General features: G+C 36.2%; 1 protein-coding gene across 3 annotated transcripts in view; it reads left to right on the top strand.

Annotated features, from left to right (window-relative positions):
• Positions 1–18349, top strand: part of Usp32 (ubiquitin specific peptidase 32) — a 128568-nt gene that overhangs the window by 17531 nt on the left and 92688 nt on the right. For all 3 annotated transcript variants that reach the window (XM_010626764.3, XM_010626765.3, XM_010626763.3), the window contains exons 2-3: positions 5364–5469; positions 10797–10915. In XM_010626764.3, the coding sequence (XP_010625066.1) occupies positions 5364–5469; positions 10797–10915 (225 nt within the window). The remainder of the gene's footprint in view (positions 1–5363; positions 5470–10796; positions 10916–18349) is intronic.

The raw sequence follows: 18349 nt of genomic DNA, 5'->3' as shown, positions 1-18349 counted from the left end.
AGTAAGTAGCTGAGCTTATATTTAAACCTAAATAATCTGTCTCCAGAATCATTGCTCTTCTTAAACACTATGCTATTCTGCATGTTCTAAAATATACATAAGCAGTAAAGCATACATATTCACAGGTCTCTTTATATAAACAAATTCCATTTTACATTTGAGGAAAATGTATCAGAAAAGTAGCTTGGGCTTGGTTTGTGTGAAGTGAAGTCCCTTAGCCTTTGTAGTCAGCTTCCTTCCCAGCTGATTTTAATTTTTATCTTGAGTCAAGGTCTTGCTATGTTGTCCAGGCTAGGCTCAAACTTTCAATCTTCTTCACTCAGCTTCTCAGAGTGCAGGGATTACAAGCACGCACCACCATGCCCAGCCATGCCCCATGCCCGGTTACAGCGTTTCCCACACAAGGAATGCTCTTCAGCCTGGGTCCCTCAGTGAGATTTGGCATGTTGCCTCAATACATACAATGCATAAAACTAAGGCTCAGAGAGTTAAATGATTTGCTTACAACCCCCCACAGCCTGGCTTCAAACTCAAGTTTTTCTTACTCCAAAAGCCATTGTACGAAACAGTGTACATCACTTACTGCTTCTCCCAAGGAATAGTGGAATAACACCATGCCCTATGTCCAAAAAATGGAGAAGGAAAAGGACCAGGACCATAGAGCAGCAGTTGAAATGTGGTATGTCTTTGTTCTAATTCCAGAGATCTACACATCTTCCTTTTTTGACCTCTCAGATATAAGACAAGAGATAAGTTCTTAGTATTTTATAATATAAATATTTCTCTTTGAAACTACAGACTGATTTCTCTGTTATGAATATTATTTACTAGGATGACATCATTATCTGAAAGAAGGCTATTGAGATCATTACTATCAGTATCAATTTTATGCATTAGTATAATGGTCTTCCAAATCTGTCTGGATATCTATGGCTACCAAATGTTTAAGAAAATATTTTAATTTTTATTCTGAGACAGGGTCCTGCTTAGTTGCCACATTGCCCAGGCTCAACTCAAACTTGTGCTTCTCCTGCTTCAGCCTCCCAGAATGCTTGGCTTACATGTATGCATCACCATGTCTGGCTATATTGTATTTTCAATGCACCTCCATTTGGACTGCACCCAATTACATGAATTTAGGATGTGGAATTTTCCATTTGTGGCATCATGCCAGTGCTTTATTTATTTATTTGTTTGTTTGTTTTGAGACAGGATCTCACTCTGTAGTTGAGACTGACCTGAAACTCACTTTGGAGCCCAGGCTGGTCTTGAATTCACAATGATCCTCCTGCCTCAGCCTCCCGAGTGCTGGGATTACAGGTGTGCGGCACCATGCCCAGCATCATGCCAGTGCTTTAAAAGTTTCGGATTTTAAATTTTGGATTTTCAGATCAGTAACATTCAATTTGTACTATACATAAATTGGCATACTATACCGTTCAGTGGTGTATTAAACAACATTTGTGTATAGTATACACAGTATACTTCAAGTTTGTTTCTTCCATTCTTTTTTTTGGCGCAATAATTTTTTTTTCTTTTTATTGAGTTTATTGGTACAATCTAGGTATACAATACAGTTTCATTCATTATTGGGATCCTGTACCTTTACATAATTGGTCTTGATTCTCATTTTTTTCCCCTTTTCCCTGCCCTCCCTTCACCCCCTCCTCCCTTCCCCATTTACAAACACTTTATTTCCATTTTTTCAGTTTCTCATATTTTTTTCCTCTCCCTTATTACCTTTCCCCCACCCTTCCCACTTTACCTACACCTTTAGCCCTTTACTTTCTGTTTCACATTATTAATTATTTCATTAGGATCCTGTGTACTATTATAGTTTTTCACACCAGAGAAACTATTCAGTATTTCAGTTAAAGAAATCTGTATGAACATAAAAAATAGGGAATCCTAAAATACAATTAAAAAGGAAAGTAAAAGAGAAAAGGCAATGATGTAAGATTAAAATAATCCTTAATTCTGGAGATGAAAATGGTCCCTGAACATATTTAAATTGCTTCTTGCTCTTGTAGTCTTATCGTATTCTTTTTTTTTATTATTTAGAGAATACTTTATTAGTTTCTGTAATCAAACCCACGTAGATATAACCTTACATATTTAGTACAGTGCGTTACCCCTGTACAAATGGAAAAAAATAAATAAAAATAAAAAAATTAACATTTCTAGACCAATATGGGTATTTCTGTACAAGCCAACTCAACATGTTTCTTCCATTCTTTATTGTTGTATATTTTACATATTCTATGAACACACAGTATAATTCTAGTGTGGCTTTAGATAGCCAGTTATCTTTTAAAGCAATTAAATATAAGAAAAATAATTTTAGACTTGCTTTATTCAGCCCATTTCCTGTACCTGTATTTCCTGGGTATTGTATACTATAGCATCTTACTTCCTTCAGCTTGAATACTTTATTTTTTATGTAGTGCAGGTGTATTGATAACCTCTGTTTCAGTGAAAAAGCACTTTTCTTTCTCCTTGGAAATTAATTTTATCAGGTGTAGGATCTTAGGTGAGCTTTTAATTTTAGTGTTTTAAATGTGTCACTCTTAAAGATTTTCTTTTTATCTTTAATTTTGAGTAGATTTTCTTCCAGTACTAGGGATTAAACCCAGGGAGTAATGAGCTACACCCTCAGCCCTTTTAAAATTTTTATTTTCAGAAGGGGCCTCACTAAGCTCCCCTGGCTGGCCTTGAACTTTAAATCCTCCTGAGTCAGCCTCCCATATAGCTAGGATCACAGGCTGGTTTCAGAAGTTTGAATATGATTTGCCTAACTGGTTTTGGGCAGTTACAGTGTGATTTGCCTTACTTGTTTGCTGAACTTCTTCTATCTGTGATTTAGTGTCTTTCTTAGTTTCGGAAAATTTTCAACTGCTAATTTTTTAGGTATTTCTTCTCTCCTAGTCTCTTTCTCTTCCAGGATTTCAGTTGCCTATGTATTAGATCATTGATATTTCATTTCATGGCAGTTTGTTTTCTGTTTTATCCCTATTCCCACCCAAGGGTTTTGTCTTTGTGTTTCATTTTGGATAATCTGTTACTCAGTTTTGTTGAACTTATTACTGAGCCATGTTCAAAATCTGTTATTGTGTTTCTCATTTGTCTCAGTATATTGTGGATTTTCCCCCTTTGCATCTTTGTGTGTTTTCACATTTGTAGCTTAATGATAGTTGTTTTGCACAGGGAATTAGAGACTGAGCATTATGTTGTTTGTGACTTTAAGCATGGGGCCTTGGGTCAATCTACTTTGTATTAAACTGTAGTTTGGTCTTGTTCCTATGGTTACCCTCCATTTTCCACAGGCTCCAAATTCCAGTTTAGGGGTAATTTTTAAAAAAAATTTTTTTGGGTTCCCTAAAGAATTTTTATAGGGTCTGCTTTATGTCAAGCTTTCAACTTTTGAGTTTCTTACTGTTGCTGCACCTCAGAGTCTTTGTCCACACTCTTCCTTGTCCCCCAACTTATTTTGTTATTTATTTCTTATTCTTTACCAGCCCAGTGGTTGAAGTAGAGAGTTCTGGTGAGAGGGACATTCTGTATTTTGATTTTTCTATCTGAGATTTAGGCAGGCATCATCTTAACTTTGAGGCTTTCTTAGTGGTCCTACTTTTTTTTTTTTCTTTTTTTGGTACCGGGGATTGAACTCAGGTCCTTGTGCTTGCAAGGCAGGCCACTGAACCGCTGAGCTAAATCCCTGGCCCCTTAGTGGTCCTACTTCTTTCTGATGGTAGGGAATTGCTAAAAGTGTTTTCCTGTCATAATGCCAAAAAAGAGCTCTTACCTTTCTCCAAACGGGGCTATGCAATAAAAATATTCTACAAAATGTCTTTACAGGGAGGCCTGAAAAAATGTCTTTGTTCTGCTGTTTTTAAAATTTTTATGTTCTTCAGCAACCACTTCTCTTGGTTAATTTTTGCTAGTTGAGGTATATGTGCCATTAGAGATACGTAATTTTGGGTATTAGCTGTCATGGTGTTTTAAAATGTAAATAACATGTGGGTATATGTTTTCAAAGTTCGTAGTGACCATTTAACTTTTCTTCTTTTCTTTTTTTGGTGGAGGGGATGGACTGGGGATTAAACCAAAGACCTTCATGTTGAGCTACATCCACTAGATGTTTTTATTTTTTATTTTGGGAAAGGGTCTTGCTAAGTTGCCCAAACTTGTGGTCTCAAACTTGAGATTCTCCTGCCTCAGCCTCTCAGGATGCTTGGACTACCAGTGCATACCACTGTCTCCAGCTTAGTTTAATTTCTTAAATTATTCTTTAATCATACATTTTTATTGTCTATTCCTGCATGGCATGTTCTAGCAATGCAACGAAGAATTGTTGAATAAGTAAATGAATTTATAGTGATTACTGACCTTATTCCTTCTCTCTGTATATTTTTTCTTTGTTTCTTTTCTTTTTTGGTACCAGGAATCAAACTCAGGACCTTGCACTTGCAAGGCAGGTGGCAGCACCACAGAACTAAATCCCCAAGTCTCTTCATTTCTAATTATAGTAATAATTTATTAATTTCTGAGGGTATAAAAGAAATATCTTTGCAGTCCTTTTGTATTTGTCTGCATTTAATTAGAAAGTACCTTTTTTTTTTTGGCAATCAAATTAATACTCCTAAGTGAAATAAATAAGTCACACATGTGTAAATACCGAATAGTTTCTCTGGTGTGAATAAACTATAAGATCCTAATGATACAATTGACAATGTGAAATAGGAAGAAAGGGGCTGAAAGTGTGGGGAAAGTGGGAAGGGTAGGGTAAAGCTAATCAGGGAAAAGAAAAAAATATGAGAGAATGAAAAAATGGAAATGAAATGTTTGTAAAAGAGGAGGGGAGGAGGAGGTGAAGGGAGGGCAGGGACAAGGGGAAAAAATGAGAACCAAGACCTGTCATGTGAAGGTACAAGATCTCAATAATGAATGTAACTGTGCTGTATCCCTAAAATGTACCAATAAACTCATGAGGAAAAAAAAAAAGAAATGCAATAGCAATTTAGCAAACTAAAAAAAAAAAATAATAATAATGCTTATAACTTTTACCAGGGTAGAAGGAAGTTCTGTAATTGCACAAAATATTTACTACATTACTGTAACCATTGAAGGAGGACCTTTGATATCTTGGACTTTGATAAAGACTCCAAAGAAAAGAATAAATACTCAGTTGTGAGAACCTGTTGGCTGAATTTAATAACAAAGTACAAAGGAGGAAGATGAGGGAGAAATTTTACAGTATTTCACTGAATTACCAGAGCCTTGCCTGGAGATGGAGAGACAAGATTTGTTCAAGTTGATAATTACAAATTTCTGAACAAGATTGGTTTTATATCATTTTCTTCTAGGTGATTTACTGTTCTTTTGGTGGAACATCCAAAGGGCTGCACTTCAATAACTTAATAGTTGGACTTGTCCTCCTTACAAGAGGCAAAGATGAAGAAAAAGCAAGATGTAAGTAGTTTTATTATTACAAAGTGATTTCATTCATTTATTCATTCGTTTCGTTCATTTGTTCAGAGACAATCTCACTATTCAGTTCAGGTTGGCCTTAAACTCACTATGTAGTCCAGGCTGGCCTTGAACTCTCGGTGATCCTTTTGTCTCAGCCTCCTGAGTGCTGGGATTACAGGCACGAGCCACACAAAATGATAATGTCACACATGTGTACAGAATAATTTGTCTCAAAATTCTGACAAGAAGCAAAAGATTTGAGTTAATATTTCTTCAAAAAAGATATAAAAGTGACCAATAACCACTTGAAAAATGTTATATGTGAAAAATATAAACTAAACCTACAGTGAAATGCTACATCACACCTACTAGGGCACTAAAATAAAAAAATATAATAACAAGTGTTTACAAGATGTGGAAAAATTGTAACCCTCATGTATTGCCAGTGGGAGTGTAAAATAGTGCAGCCACTTTAGAAACCAAAGTTGGCTGTTCTCAAACCATTAATTACTGAGATAATATTGTATGATACAGCAGTTCCACTCTTTCAAGTATATTCCCAAGAAGATGCTATATATATATTCTTTAAAAGAAAGTACACAAATGTTCATAGTATTATTGTTCATAATAGTCATAAAATAGAAATAACCCTAATGTCTGACAACAGATGATGAATAAACAAAATGGGAGGGAGCTATACAATGGAACGTTGCAGTAAAAGGAATAAAAAATGCTACTACATACATGGACCTTTAAAAACATTTTGCTGATGGCTGGGGATTTAGCTCAGTGGTTCTGCCGCCGACCTCACAAGCACAAGGACCCGAGTTTGATCCCCGGTACCAAAAAAAATTTTTTTTTTGCTGAGTAGTAGATTCTAGTCACAGTAAACTATATTTTATGATTCTATTTATATGAAATTTCTAGATTAGGCAAATCAGTAGTGGTAGAATGTAGTACATAGATGAGTGGCTGCCAGGGACTTAGGTGACAAGGAAATGGAGAGTAATTGCTAATGGGTATGAATAAATGAATTTATAGTTTTTTGGGTTGATGGAAGTATTCTGGAATCAGTGGTGATTGTTACACAACCTTATGGCAGACTAAAAATTACTGACTAGTACACAAAAGTTTATTTTATGGGATGTGAATTTTACAATAAAGCTGTTACTTTAAAAAAATTCTGATGACATGGGTTTTTTAGTCTATTCTTAAAAATCAAAATTTTATTAATGATGTTTTATATGAATTCTTAATAAGCCAGTGTGGTAGCACAGACCTGTAATCTCAGCATTCTAGGAGGCTGAGGCAGGAGCATCAAAATTCAGGCTTGGGTGACTTAGTGAGACCCTTCTCAAAATTAAAAAGGACTGGGGATGTAGCTCAGTGGAAAGATCTTCATTTCAAACCCCAGAACTGAGTTGGGAGGGATTGTTCTTGGTAATTATTTTAACCTTCCTCTCAGAAATTAATTTTATTTGGTGAATTAAGCTAAGAAGAGGGGGCTGGGGATTTAGCTCAGCGGTTCGGTGGCCTGCCTTGCAAGCGCAAGGACCCAAGTTCGATCCCCAGTACCAAAAAAAAAGCTAAGAAGAGGTTAGCACCTTTTTTTTTTTTGGAGACAGGGTCTCCCTGTAGTTGAGACTGACCTGGAACTCACTGTGTAACCCAGGCTGGTCTTGAACTCACAGCAATCCTCCTGCCTCAGCCTTCTGAGGGCTGGGATTACAGGCATGCACCACCACTCCGGGCTAGCACCTCATTTTTTACCTTTGAATTCTACTAAACAGGGAAATTGTATGATGAGATGATGTCATATACTTCCCCAAACATGAATGGGAAGGTATCTTAGTTGATCAGTGTCCATCTGTTTCTAAGGGTATAAATTTATGGATTCATTTGCTTTTTGTTGTTTGCTGTTGTGACAGGTTCTTACTATGTTGCTCAGGCTGGTCTTGAATTTGTGGACCCAGGTGATCCTTCCACTTCAGCCTCCCTGAGTAGCTGGAACTACTGGCATTCAGCAGCACACCTAAGCTTAATTAAGTTTTAAATTTGTTCATTTAATTATTTTTAATGTCTTCTGTATCTTTATTTTTTTGTTTTGAACAAATACACTTTTAGTCAAATCATTGAGAGTGATGTAAATTTCATTGAACATTTTCCTGGCAAAATATAATTCTTAGGTATTTTTCCATGTCCACTGTATGCTACATTTGTTTTTCACTTTATTTTTCCTTTCTAACCCACCTGTTATGGTCTGAATGTTTGTGTGCCCACCAAATTAAAATGTTGACTTCTGAATCCCCAAAGTAACAGTACTAAGAGGTAGTGTCTTTGGGAGGTGATTATATCATGAGGATTAGTCATCTGTGAATGGGATTAAGTACCTTTTAAAAATAGGTCTTAGACCTTTCACTACCCAATGCCATGTGAAGATACAGTGAGAAGATCACCATCTACAAACTGGTAAGTGGTTCTTCACCAGACACCAAATGTGGTAGCTCCTTGATCTTAGAATTCCCAGTTTCCAGAATTGAGAAATAAATGTCTATTTTTTTGTTTTGTTTTGTTTTATTTTGTTTTTTGAGACAGTGTCTCACTATGTAGTTGAGACTGACCTGGAACTCATTGCATAGCCCAGGCTGGTCTTGAACTCACAGTGATCCTCCTTTCTCAGCCTCCCATGTGCTGAGATTACAGGCATGCACCACTATGCCCAGCTGTCTGTTTATTGTCTGTCAGCCACCCACTTTATGGTTTTTTTTGTATAGTAGTCCAAACAGACTAAAGACACTGCTCTTGGATTGCTTCTTTTAAATCTCTTTGAATTTTCTCTCTTGCTCTTGAATCTAGACTATTCTTAATCTTGTTTTTACAAAACAGATTTATTAAGGTATTACTGACATACAATAAAATATACATCTATAAAATGTACATTTTAATGTGTTTTGACACACGTTTACACCCACATCACCATAATTAAAGTAATGAACAGGGCTGGGGATTTAGCTCAGTGGTTCTGCTGCCTGCCTTGCAAGCGCAAGGTCCCAAGTTCAATCCATGTACCAAAAACAAAAAAGGGGGGAAAGAAAACGAACATATCCATTAACCAAATTTTATTTATTAAAATATAACTGTGGTCTTTTCTTAATTTTGAAATTAGCATCCCTCCCCCAGTACATACATAACTGTCTCCAGGCACCAGCAATTAAAAGTAACAATTTTTAACAAACAAAAATAACAACACAAATATAAATTAAAAAAAATTTTTTTTTGATCCTGTGTATTAACTCAGGAGATTATGCATACTAAGCATAGCTCTACCACTGATCTACACCTCCCCCCATGACGTAAACATAGGTTTTAATTTTTTTCATTTTAATTGTATGATTTTATTATTTTTGTTAGGCTGCCTTGTACAAAGCACCACAAACTGATGACAGAAAATAAAAGTGTTGGGGCCATGCTCTCTCCAAAACCTATAGGGATGAATCCTTTCTTGTTGCACACTTCAGGTGGTAGCCCTCACTCCTTGGCAATCCTTGGCTTATAGCTGTACCATGCTAGTCTCTACTTCTCTCATACAGGGCTTTCTTCTCTTTGTGATGATCTTTTCCTCTTCATGTGAGATCATCCATTATATAAGATTGGATGACATCCTCATGACTTTACCATAACTTTTTTGTATCTGCCAAGACTATTTCCAAAAAAAGTGCTAATATAGGTGTGAGAAGCTCACAGCCACACTTATATATCTATATATCTGTCTTTCTGCAACTATGCATTCAAACCAACAATGGATCAAAAATAGTTGGAAAAAATTACATCTGTAGTAAACTTGTACAGATTTTGTTTGTCTTTTGGTACCAGGGATCAAACTCGGGACCTTGTGCTTGGAGGCAGGCATGGCACCACTGAGCTAAATCATCAGCCTGTTATTATTTCTTAACTAATGCAGTGTAGATACTGTACTATTTTATGTAAGGGACTTGAGTTGATTTTGGTGTCCTTGGGGAGTCCTGAAAGCAATTCCTTTTTGCTTTTGATGCAGCTCAATACACAACAGTATTCCAGTCATATATATAGTATGTATTTTCCCCCAGCTTTATTGTCAGTATGTGTCATATTTCCCCCAGATTTTTTTTTTTAATAAAATATTAGCTGGGTGCAGTGGAATGCCTGTAATTCCAGCCCTCTGGAAGAGTGAGTCAGAAGGATCATGAGTTTGAGCCCAGCCTAGGCAACTCAATGACTTAGCAAGACTCTATCTCAAAATAAAAAGTAAAGTTTTGGAGATGTAGCTCAGTGTTCAGTTTCTAGTACCTCAATCAGTAACAGAATCATAAAATAAAATATAATGCCAGGCTTGTTGGTATATGCCTGGAATCCCAGCACTCAGGTGACTGAGGTAGGAGGATAGTGAATTTGAGGACAGATAGGCAACTTAATGAGAACCTGTCAATAAATGAGTGAATGAATGAGTGAAAAATAAAATATTACAACTAAAGTAAGGCTGTCTTAATATTCCTTTATGTTCCCATTCCTGCCCTTCACAGTATTGCCATTCAGCTGTTTTGCTGGTTTAAATGGTATACATGTTATTTTGTATCTGGTTTTCCCTTGAGTATTATATTTTTTCTATATTTATCTTGGAATAATTACTGGTGTGGGGGGAAAGGGGGAAAGTGAAAGTTAAAAGGATCAAGATGTGCTACAGATATGTACCACTTGCCAAGGATGAATGCATTTTTATGTGTCACAGCATAAGGGAAGAAAAATTAGAGTAGTTCCTTATTTTAACTGCTAGATGCCATTTCAGTATGTATTTCAGTATGAAATACATACATTTATGTATTTCAGTTTCTCTTGTTAATAACATCTTTTTTCCTAGTTGCTGTTACAAGCCATACTTAGTGATATCTTGATTTTGTACACAGGAATCAGTTTTTGAAGGGTGAAAGTGGAATTGAAATGGAACTGGAATTTCTGGTGCACGTTTTTACTTTTTCTAGATTTGGGCTAATAATTTTCCAAAATGGCTACATTTATTTATATTTCCATTAGGATTATATAAGAGATCATATTTCTCCTAATCTTTGCTAACGCTTAATATTTTAGCAGGTAGATATTTTTGCAATTTGGTATGTTTGAAAAGAATCACATTGCTCTTTTGTGTTGCTGGGTTATTTTGAGGAATAAATTAAGTTATAAAATGCTAGGTTCTAATAATCATGCAGTTGTTGGTATCTGTCTTTTTTGTCCCTCCTTCTACCAGGATATATTTTGATCTATGTTAAGATTAATTTCTTCTTTTTTTCTCCTAGATATTTTTAGTCTTTTTTCAAGTGAATCTGGGAGCTATGTTGTACGAGAAGAAATGGAAAGAATGCTCCATGTGGTGGATGGTAAAGTCCCAGATACACTCAGAAAGTGTTTCTCAGAGGTATATTTAAAGATTTACATTTCATTCCTTCATCTTGACAGAATATTAACTCTTACTTATATAAAAAGTTTAGCTATGATGAATAGATGTTTATGTGCAGAGTAGAGTGTTCTTGGCATTTTTGATTAACATTTCAAGCCTTTAGGTGCTGGGCTCAAAGGTCCCTGACTTATTACTGCTATGTTTGTGAATCTGAACATTCTCTATTCTGTAAAGGCAACTGTTTATACTTAGAACGAAACATACTCCAACACTGACACCCTCTACTTCCTCAGGACCCCGCAGGAATTGGCCTGGAGCCATTCTGTGACCAATTTTATGAAAGCCTGTTTTGTTACTTATTTTACTTAGTTGATTTGCATAAGAAATATGTAGACTAAAATTTGTCATTATTTGTTTGCAAAACTAATTTGTTCTTATTTTATCTTTAAAAATTAAGAAAAGAATAGAATCAAACAGTGCAGAATGTGCATCTTTAATAAAATTCTTTTTTTCTTCTTTGAAGTTGCTAATATGTGAAAAGTCCCTGAAGATGGCTAAAAAAAATATGCCTCTTTAGAAGCTTTAGATCTTTTCAGTGATACACAATTTTTTTGAGGGGTGGGTACCAGGGATCAAACTGAGGTCCTTGCACTTGCAAGGCTGGTGGCAGAACCACTAAGCCAAATCCCTGGTCCCGCAGTTTTTTTTAATTGAGTTTATTGGTACATTTTAGGTATATAGTACAGTTAACATTCATTATTGGGATCTTGTTGATATGTGATTTTTTTTTTTTTTTTTTTTTTTTTGTTGGTACCGGGGATTGAACTCGGGTCGAGCTAAACCCCCAGCCCGATACGTGATTTCTTAAGGGTGGCTATTTCACCTATTTTGTTTCAGTAGTGTGATAGTCCTTCACTGCTTTTGATTTTATGAATGGAGCTTAGCTGTACCTTTCTGACTATACAAGCATGGACTTTCTATACTGTAGCCATGTGCTGCATATATGTAGTATCTGGTTCTTGTATTGCTTTGGATTATCTATCTTTTTAAGTTCACCGGACAGGCTTTAAGTTCTTCTGTGTTGAAGAATACTTGATGATTTTACTTTCCTGCTTTTGTGTTTGGCTTTTAGTTTTTGGTGGTGGTGATGGAGTTAGATTTTATTCAGTTCTTCTATATGTAGGGTGAAAAAGATGGGTTTCTTGCATTTCTGCTTCTGCCATACTGACTGGAAGTTGCTATGATTTTTTAATGCTTTGAGACAAACCTCTATGGTTTGTTTCCAGTAATACTCTAAATTTGCTAGGCAGGAAAAAAATAGTCTTTGCAAATCATCATCCAAATGGGTCTTTCATAAAGATGTCAAATGCATTAAGAAGATGCAGTTTTCATTTTAATAAGATTTATATAGACACTTGTATTTTGTAGATGAGAACTAAATGTGGTTGGCTATCCTGTTCCATAAAATTAGGTACAATAGCAGGCACATGTGTGAGGTGATAATTAGTTCTATAGGGGAAAAAAATAAAGAATAAGGATGATAGATGGTGATGGGGAAAAAGCTAGGGAAGTCTGTGAGATAAAGTGAAATTTGATCAAAGAATTTATAGGAAGGTGAAAAGCAAGGTTGTTGTGGTATCAGGAGAACTACCTTCTAGGAAGAGAATATAGCAGAGGTCCTGAGATCAATGTGTGCTTCCTATATACAAGGAATAATAACAAGACCAATTTAGTTAGAATGGAGTGAGAAGGAATAGTAGGAAATAAAGAGACAGGAGATTATCAGGGAGTGGAGGTAGATTATAAAATGAGTTCTTTAATGTTTACCCTGCATGAAATAGAAATTAGTGGAGGGTTTTGAGCATAGGAATAGCATATAGAAAGGAGTATGAGCAGAGTCCACTTTGAGGTTATCTGAACAGTCCACGTAAGAGGTGATAGTCATTTAGATTATGGTGTAGCAGTGAGGTGATGAGTCTGTAGAGTCTGCATTTTTTTTATAAGTGGACTTGACAAAATCTTTTCTTGTTTTGATGATAGACTGGAACAAAGAGTAGAGGAATATTTAGTAAAAGATTGGAGTTACTGTTAACTGAGATGGCTAAGACTACTGGAAAAGGAAATTTGGGGGTTAGATACCAAGAGAAGTACAGGTGATACACACCTATAATCCTAGCATTTTTTGAATCGAGGCAAGAGGATCTCAAGTTTGAGCCCAGCCTGAGCAATTTAGCAAATTAGTGTGAGACCTTGCCTCAAAATAAAAAATAAAAAAAAGGCTGGGGATGAAGTCCAGTGAGAAGGTCCCAGGTTCAAGCCCCAGTATGGGGGGGTGTAATAATAATTTGAGAATCTTATTAGACACTGGTGTGGCATTGTCAACTCTGCTTTTAGATGTATAAATTTATGGTTCAGAGGAAAGGATTTCTTGGCTTATAGCTGAGGATGACAGCTACATCATCCAAAACAGGATTGAAAAATAACTCCTATACCCCAGAGTTTAGAAATTAGTGAGATATAGAGGAATTAAAACAGGGGGCTAAGGAAATGCTTCATGACGTAATTACACAAAGAGAACTGAGTCCTGGAAGCTAAGGGAGGAAAATGTTTCAAAAAGGAAGATAAACTCAGTCATGGCAAGTATACTGAAAAGTCAAGTGAGTTAACATTTGATCATGGAGAAATGATCGTTAGATTTGGCAAAATAGAAGTAGGTCATTGGTAATAGTGTGAAGTTAAAAAAATGACTAGAGTCAGATTATTAGATGGGGATGTGCTCATGAAGAGAAATTGTCTTATTTTATTTTTAGTACCAGGGATCAAACCCTCAAACTCGGGGCCTTGTGTTTGCGAGGCTGGCGGTGGAACCACTAAGCTAAATCTCCGGTCCTTTTTTTTTTTGTGGAACTGGGGATCAAACTCTAGACCTTGCACTTTCAAGACAGGTGCTGGTGCCACTGAGATAAACCTCCGGCCCTAAGGGAAATTGTTATGGGGTTGAGTGGAATGCTTAAGATTGCAGTTATGTGAGGGGAAGTCATTATTATAATAAAAAGGTCAAAAGACAAGCTAGGGTTATAGTTCAGTGGTAGAATATTTCATTGGAGCTCTTACTTGGATCCCCAGCACCATTCCCTGCCCCCGTCTTCCAAAGTTATGGAAGTGTCTGATGCAGATTGTCTGAAGGACAAAATACAACAATTTAAAGAATGTTAAATTTGCTCCATTCTGTAAAATAGAATAAGTGTTCTCATGGGTTGAGCAAAATAGATGTTTCTGTTTTAAAACAGGAGCTGAAAAGAATGTGGTCATTTTGGAATTAAGTTTCCTTATAAAGTGGGGGCAGGGTGACGTTAATACTAGAAAAATAATGCATTGGTTAACATCTGGTTATATTTTAAATTACCTTTTTGTAGGGATTAATGCAGAAAGAACTTCACTAGTTCTGGCCTGTTTGAGACATTTGTTCATTTCTCTCTCTTGATTTATTCAAAGATCAGACTTTAGTTCAGTGGCTTGGAACATTAGTATAGAATGATCCCATTTTGACTTTTAGTCTAATCTTTTGGGTAAGGAGCTAACTACAAAACAGTGGCCCCCATATAATATTTTATTTAACACTGTATGGTGGTGTTTTTAATGACAAAATTTTTGAAAAAGATTAAAGAAATACAAGGCTACATTTTAGAAGGTTCATTTTAGAAGGCTATTTGAACTATTAGATACCTATGGTTGGTAAAGATCCAACACGTAAGTGCTGGAGTGTATACTTCAGTAGTATACTTGCCTAGTTTGTACCAGGCCCTGACTTTGGTCCCCAGTACCACACACAAATTAAAAGTGTAACACTGTAAATGAGTTGATGTTATCTGATTCCATTTTCAGGTATGGGGGATTGAATTTGGCACCTTGTGCTTGCGAGGCAGGTGGCACCACTGAGTTAAATCTAAAAAAGTCACCAATCTTGACTACTTCTGGTCCTAAGCATTTGGAATAAAGGACATGCAGCCTGTCATACGAAGTAGCAGAGCATGAATAAAAGCAATGGGCCGTGGGATGGTGAAGACCATTCCAGATGTGTAACCCTTTTTGTGCAGAGGGGTATCATTTTCTGATATATTTACCAGCTCTGATTTCTGAGTAATTTGTGATTGCATACAGATCTTTGATGTCTACCTTATATATTTTAATGTCAGTTTATTTATACCAAAATGAGATTATTCATACCTTCCACAACAATGCTTTATGTTATTTTTTATTCTTTAGGAAAAAATTGTAAAGAAAAACACTTCAGCTAAAAGATAGGAACCTAGATCCTAGGGTAATGCAATATGAGTCTTAGCCTTTTCTAGCTTGTGATTTATTATTAACCTTTTTTTTTCTCTCTTTATTGAGTTTATTGGTACATTTTAGGTATACAGTACAGTTACTTTCATTATTGGGATCTTGTACCTTTACATGACAGGTCTTGGGATTTATTATTAACCTTTACAGGTGAAGTTATCAAGGAAGTCCACCTAGGAGTGGTGTTAAGTTTTTTCTTACTGATTTTTGTTTTGTTTTGTTTTAGTTTTTGATCCTTAAAGTAAGTAGACATTCATATCTTAATCTGTTTTTCTAACAAGTCTAGGTGTCTGTTTATTTTTTATTGCCTTTTCTGATATTGGAATTTTTTACATCATTACAACAATTTATAAAAACAGACTTTTTTTTCTACTTTTTTTGAAGAAGAGATCCATGACTCAAAAACATAAAAAAAATCAAGGGCCAAAATGTAGCTGAGAAGATAGATAGGTTTGTTCAGTCTTCTGCACTGCAAGAAGAAATGCAATCATCTGCATTTTCGCTGAATTTCAGTGACAGTTATCCCAAATAGGTGGATTTTAAAGATTTCTTTGAAATATATCACTAATTAATAAATACACCACGGAGTTAGCTGGGCAGTGTTTTGTATAGCTGAAGCACAGGGATTTTGGAACCTGGACTGAGTTCAGTAGTTCAGTCCTTTTTTGCCGCTCTTTAAGTCTGGGGAAAATTACTTACCCTTTTGGTATTTATTTCAGTTTTGTCATGGATAAAGTATTGTTAATAATAGTGTCCCCAAATTAAGCCTGGAGGTGGAGGAAGGAAGAATGCAAGTTCAAGCCTAGCCTGAGCAGCTTAGTAATGTAGTAACTGACTTCATCTCAAAATAAAAAATACAAAGAGCAGACATGTAGCTTTTTGGGGGGCGGGTACCAGGATCGAATTCAGGACCTTGCGCTTGCGAGGCAGGCACAGTGCCACTCAGCTAAATCCCTGGCCCAGACGTGTAGCTTCTTGTAAAGGTCCTGGGTTCAGTCCCCAGAACCACAATCAATCAATCAATCAATCAATAAAACTTTAAAATAATGGTAGTGTTTCCTAAAAAGGGTGCTTTGAAAGTTAAATTAATATATAAAATATTTAGAATAGGGCATGGGACATTGCAAATGCTCAGTAGATATTACCTGCATGTGATGGATAGAAGCAGCAACTTTCTTTTTTAGTGACACAGGTACATCTTCTAATTGATACTATCTTAGATTCACTAAAACAGTTGAAACTGCCATATTACACTGAATCAGACACTCTGAGAAGTCAAAGTAAAACTTTTTTCCTACTCTACTGACTCAAAACACAGATCATTTGTATGACTTTTTTGAGACAGAGTTTGCTGTGTAGCCCAGGCTAGCCTTGAACTTGCACCTATCCTCCTGCCTCCCCCTCCCGAGTGCTGGGATTACAGGTATCTGCATGTCTTTTATGACTTCTGATGACCAAAATATATGGGAATTTTTCCCTAGGAGTAACCAATTCTGTGGCTGATTCTTCAACAGATGCCATCTGGGTATCTTCTAATTATGTTCAGTTTTGACATTATTTAAGTAGTCCCACAGGACTGCACCCCACTCTACATGCCGTTGTCAAGTATTTCTTAACGGTTTGGTTATAAATTTGGCTTCCTACACCACTTCCCCAGCTTCATTTATGTGCTAGGTGAGCTCGCGGAACTTTAGAAAATACTTAATATTTCAAGCTTATTATAAAGGGCATTGCAAAGGATACAGATCAACAGCCAAATGGAAGAGGTGCTGTTTTGGCTTAGATTTAAAATGTGGGGCTTTTGAAAGGTAATTGGATTATGGGGGTAGTGTAGCTAATTTGCTGTTAGGCAGGGTCTAATTGGAAGTGGCAAGTCACTGGAGGCATGGCCTGGAATGGCTTATCTTGCTCCCTGGCTTCTCCCTTCACTTTCTTTTCTGGATGTCATGACACAAGCATTTCTTCCTCTCCTATGCCCCTCCAGTGCCATTCTTCCTCATAGCCGGTCGATGTGGACAGTAACTGTGAACCCAAATAAACCTCTCCTCTTTTAGGTTGTGGGTATCGGATAATTATGTCTCAGTAGCTAATAAAGTGACTAAGACAGATGCATAGGGCAAGTTGGGAAAGAGCTTCCATGCTTTTCTCTGTGCATACCATCATCGAGGAACCTTCATGTATGTAGCTGTCTAAAGTCTCTTAGAAACCATTCTTTTATAATTGTTTATTTGTTTGCTTCATGAGGTGGGGTCTCACTGAGTTGTTCAGTCTGGTCTCCAGCTTGTGGGAGACCTTGTCTCAGCCTCTCAAGTAGCTAGCACTATAGGCATGTGCCTGCCACATCCAGCATTCTTTCGGGTTTATTTTAATGGAAGCTTTGTTACATAGTTACAATTGATTAAATCACTGGCCATTGTTGATCATCTCAGTTTTTAGCTTCCTAGTCTTCCCCAGAGGTTAGGGAATGGGCTTAAAAATCCCAACCTCTAATCATTCCTTGGCTTTTCAGGTGACCAGCCAGTGACCATCTTGAATCTACCAATATCATAATCATTAATAAAAAAGCTATTACTTAAAATTGAAGATTGCTACTGATTTTAAGACATCCAAATGTCAGAGATATTAATCATAAAAGTGTACATAAACCTTAGGAAATTTATATCGCTAAGCCTTTTTTTTTTTTTAAGAGAAACATGGAATAGAGTAAGAGTACAGATAGAATCCTTATTCTCTAAATATGTTGACAGTATCCTTTTGTATCACTGCACCAAGTCTGAAGAGTTCCATTCAGAAAAACAAGACTGTCAGTGTAACCTCGATTGCATTGTTGTTAAATGTTTTGAAACTGCCAGGCTAAGTGTATTGCTATACTTAATAGGATGCTACTAAGCAGTGTAGAAGTTAAATCTACCATAGCTCATCTAGATTATTAGTTATTTCTATCCTTTCATGTCTCTATTAGGATTAGAGCTCCTGGACTCCTGAATGTCATTCTTCCTTGTATTTCTATGTGAGTTTTCTTTTTTTCTCATAGAAATATCTTAACCTTCATTAAACTTAGGATCTCTTGACCAAGCAAAGGGATTAATTTGGACAGCTATATGATAC

This window comes from Fukomys damarensis, unplaced genomic scaffold (genome assembly GCF_012274545.1).
Source record: "Fukomys damarensis isolate Sample0158 unplaced genomic scaffold, DMR_v1.0_HiC HiC_scaffold_13, whole genome shotgun sequence".
Taxonomy (NCBI): Eukaryota; Metazoa; Chordata; class Mammalia; order Rodentia; family Bathyergidae; genus Fukomys; species Fukomys damarensis.
This window is presented reverse-complemented; position numbering and strand designations above follow the sequence as displayed.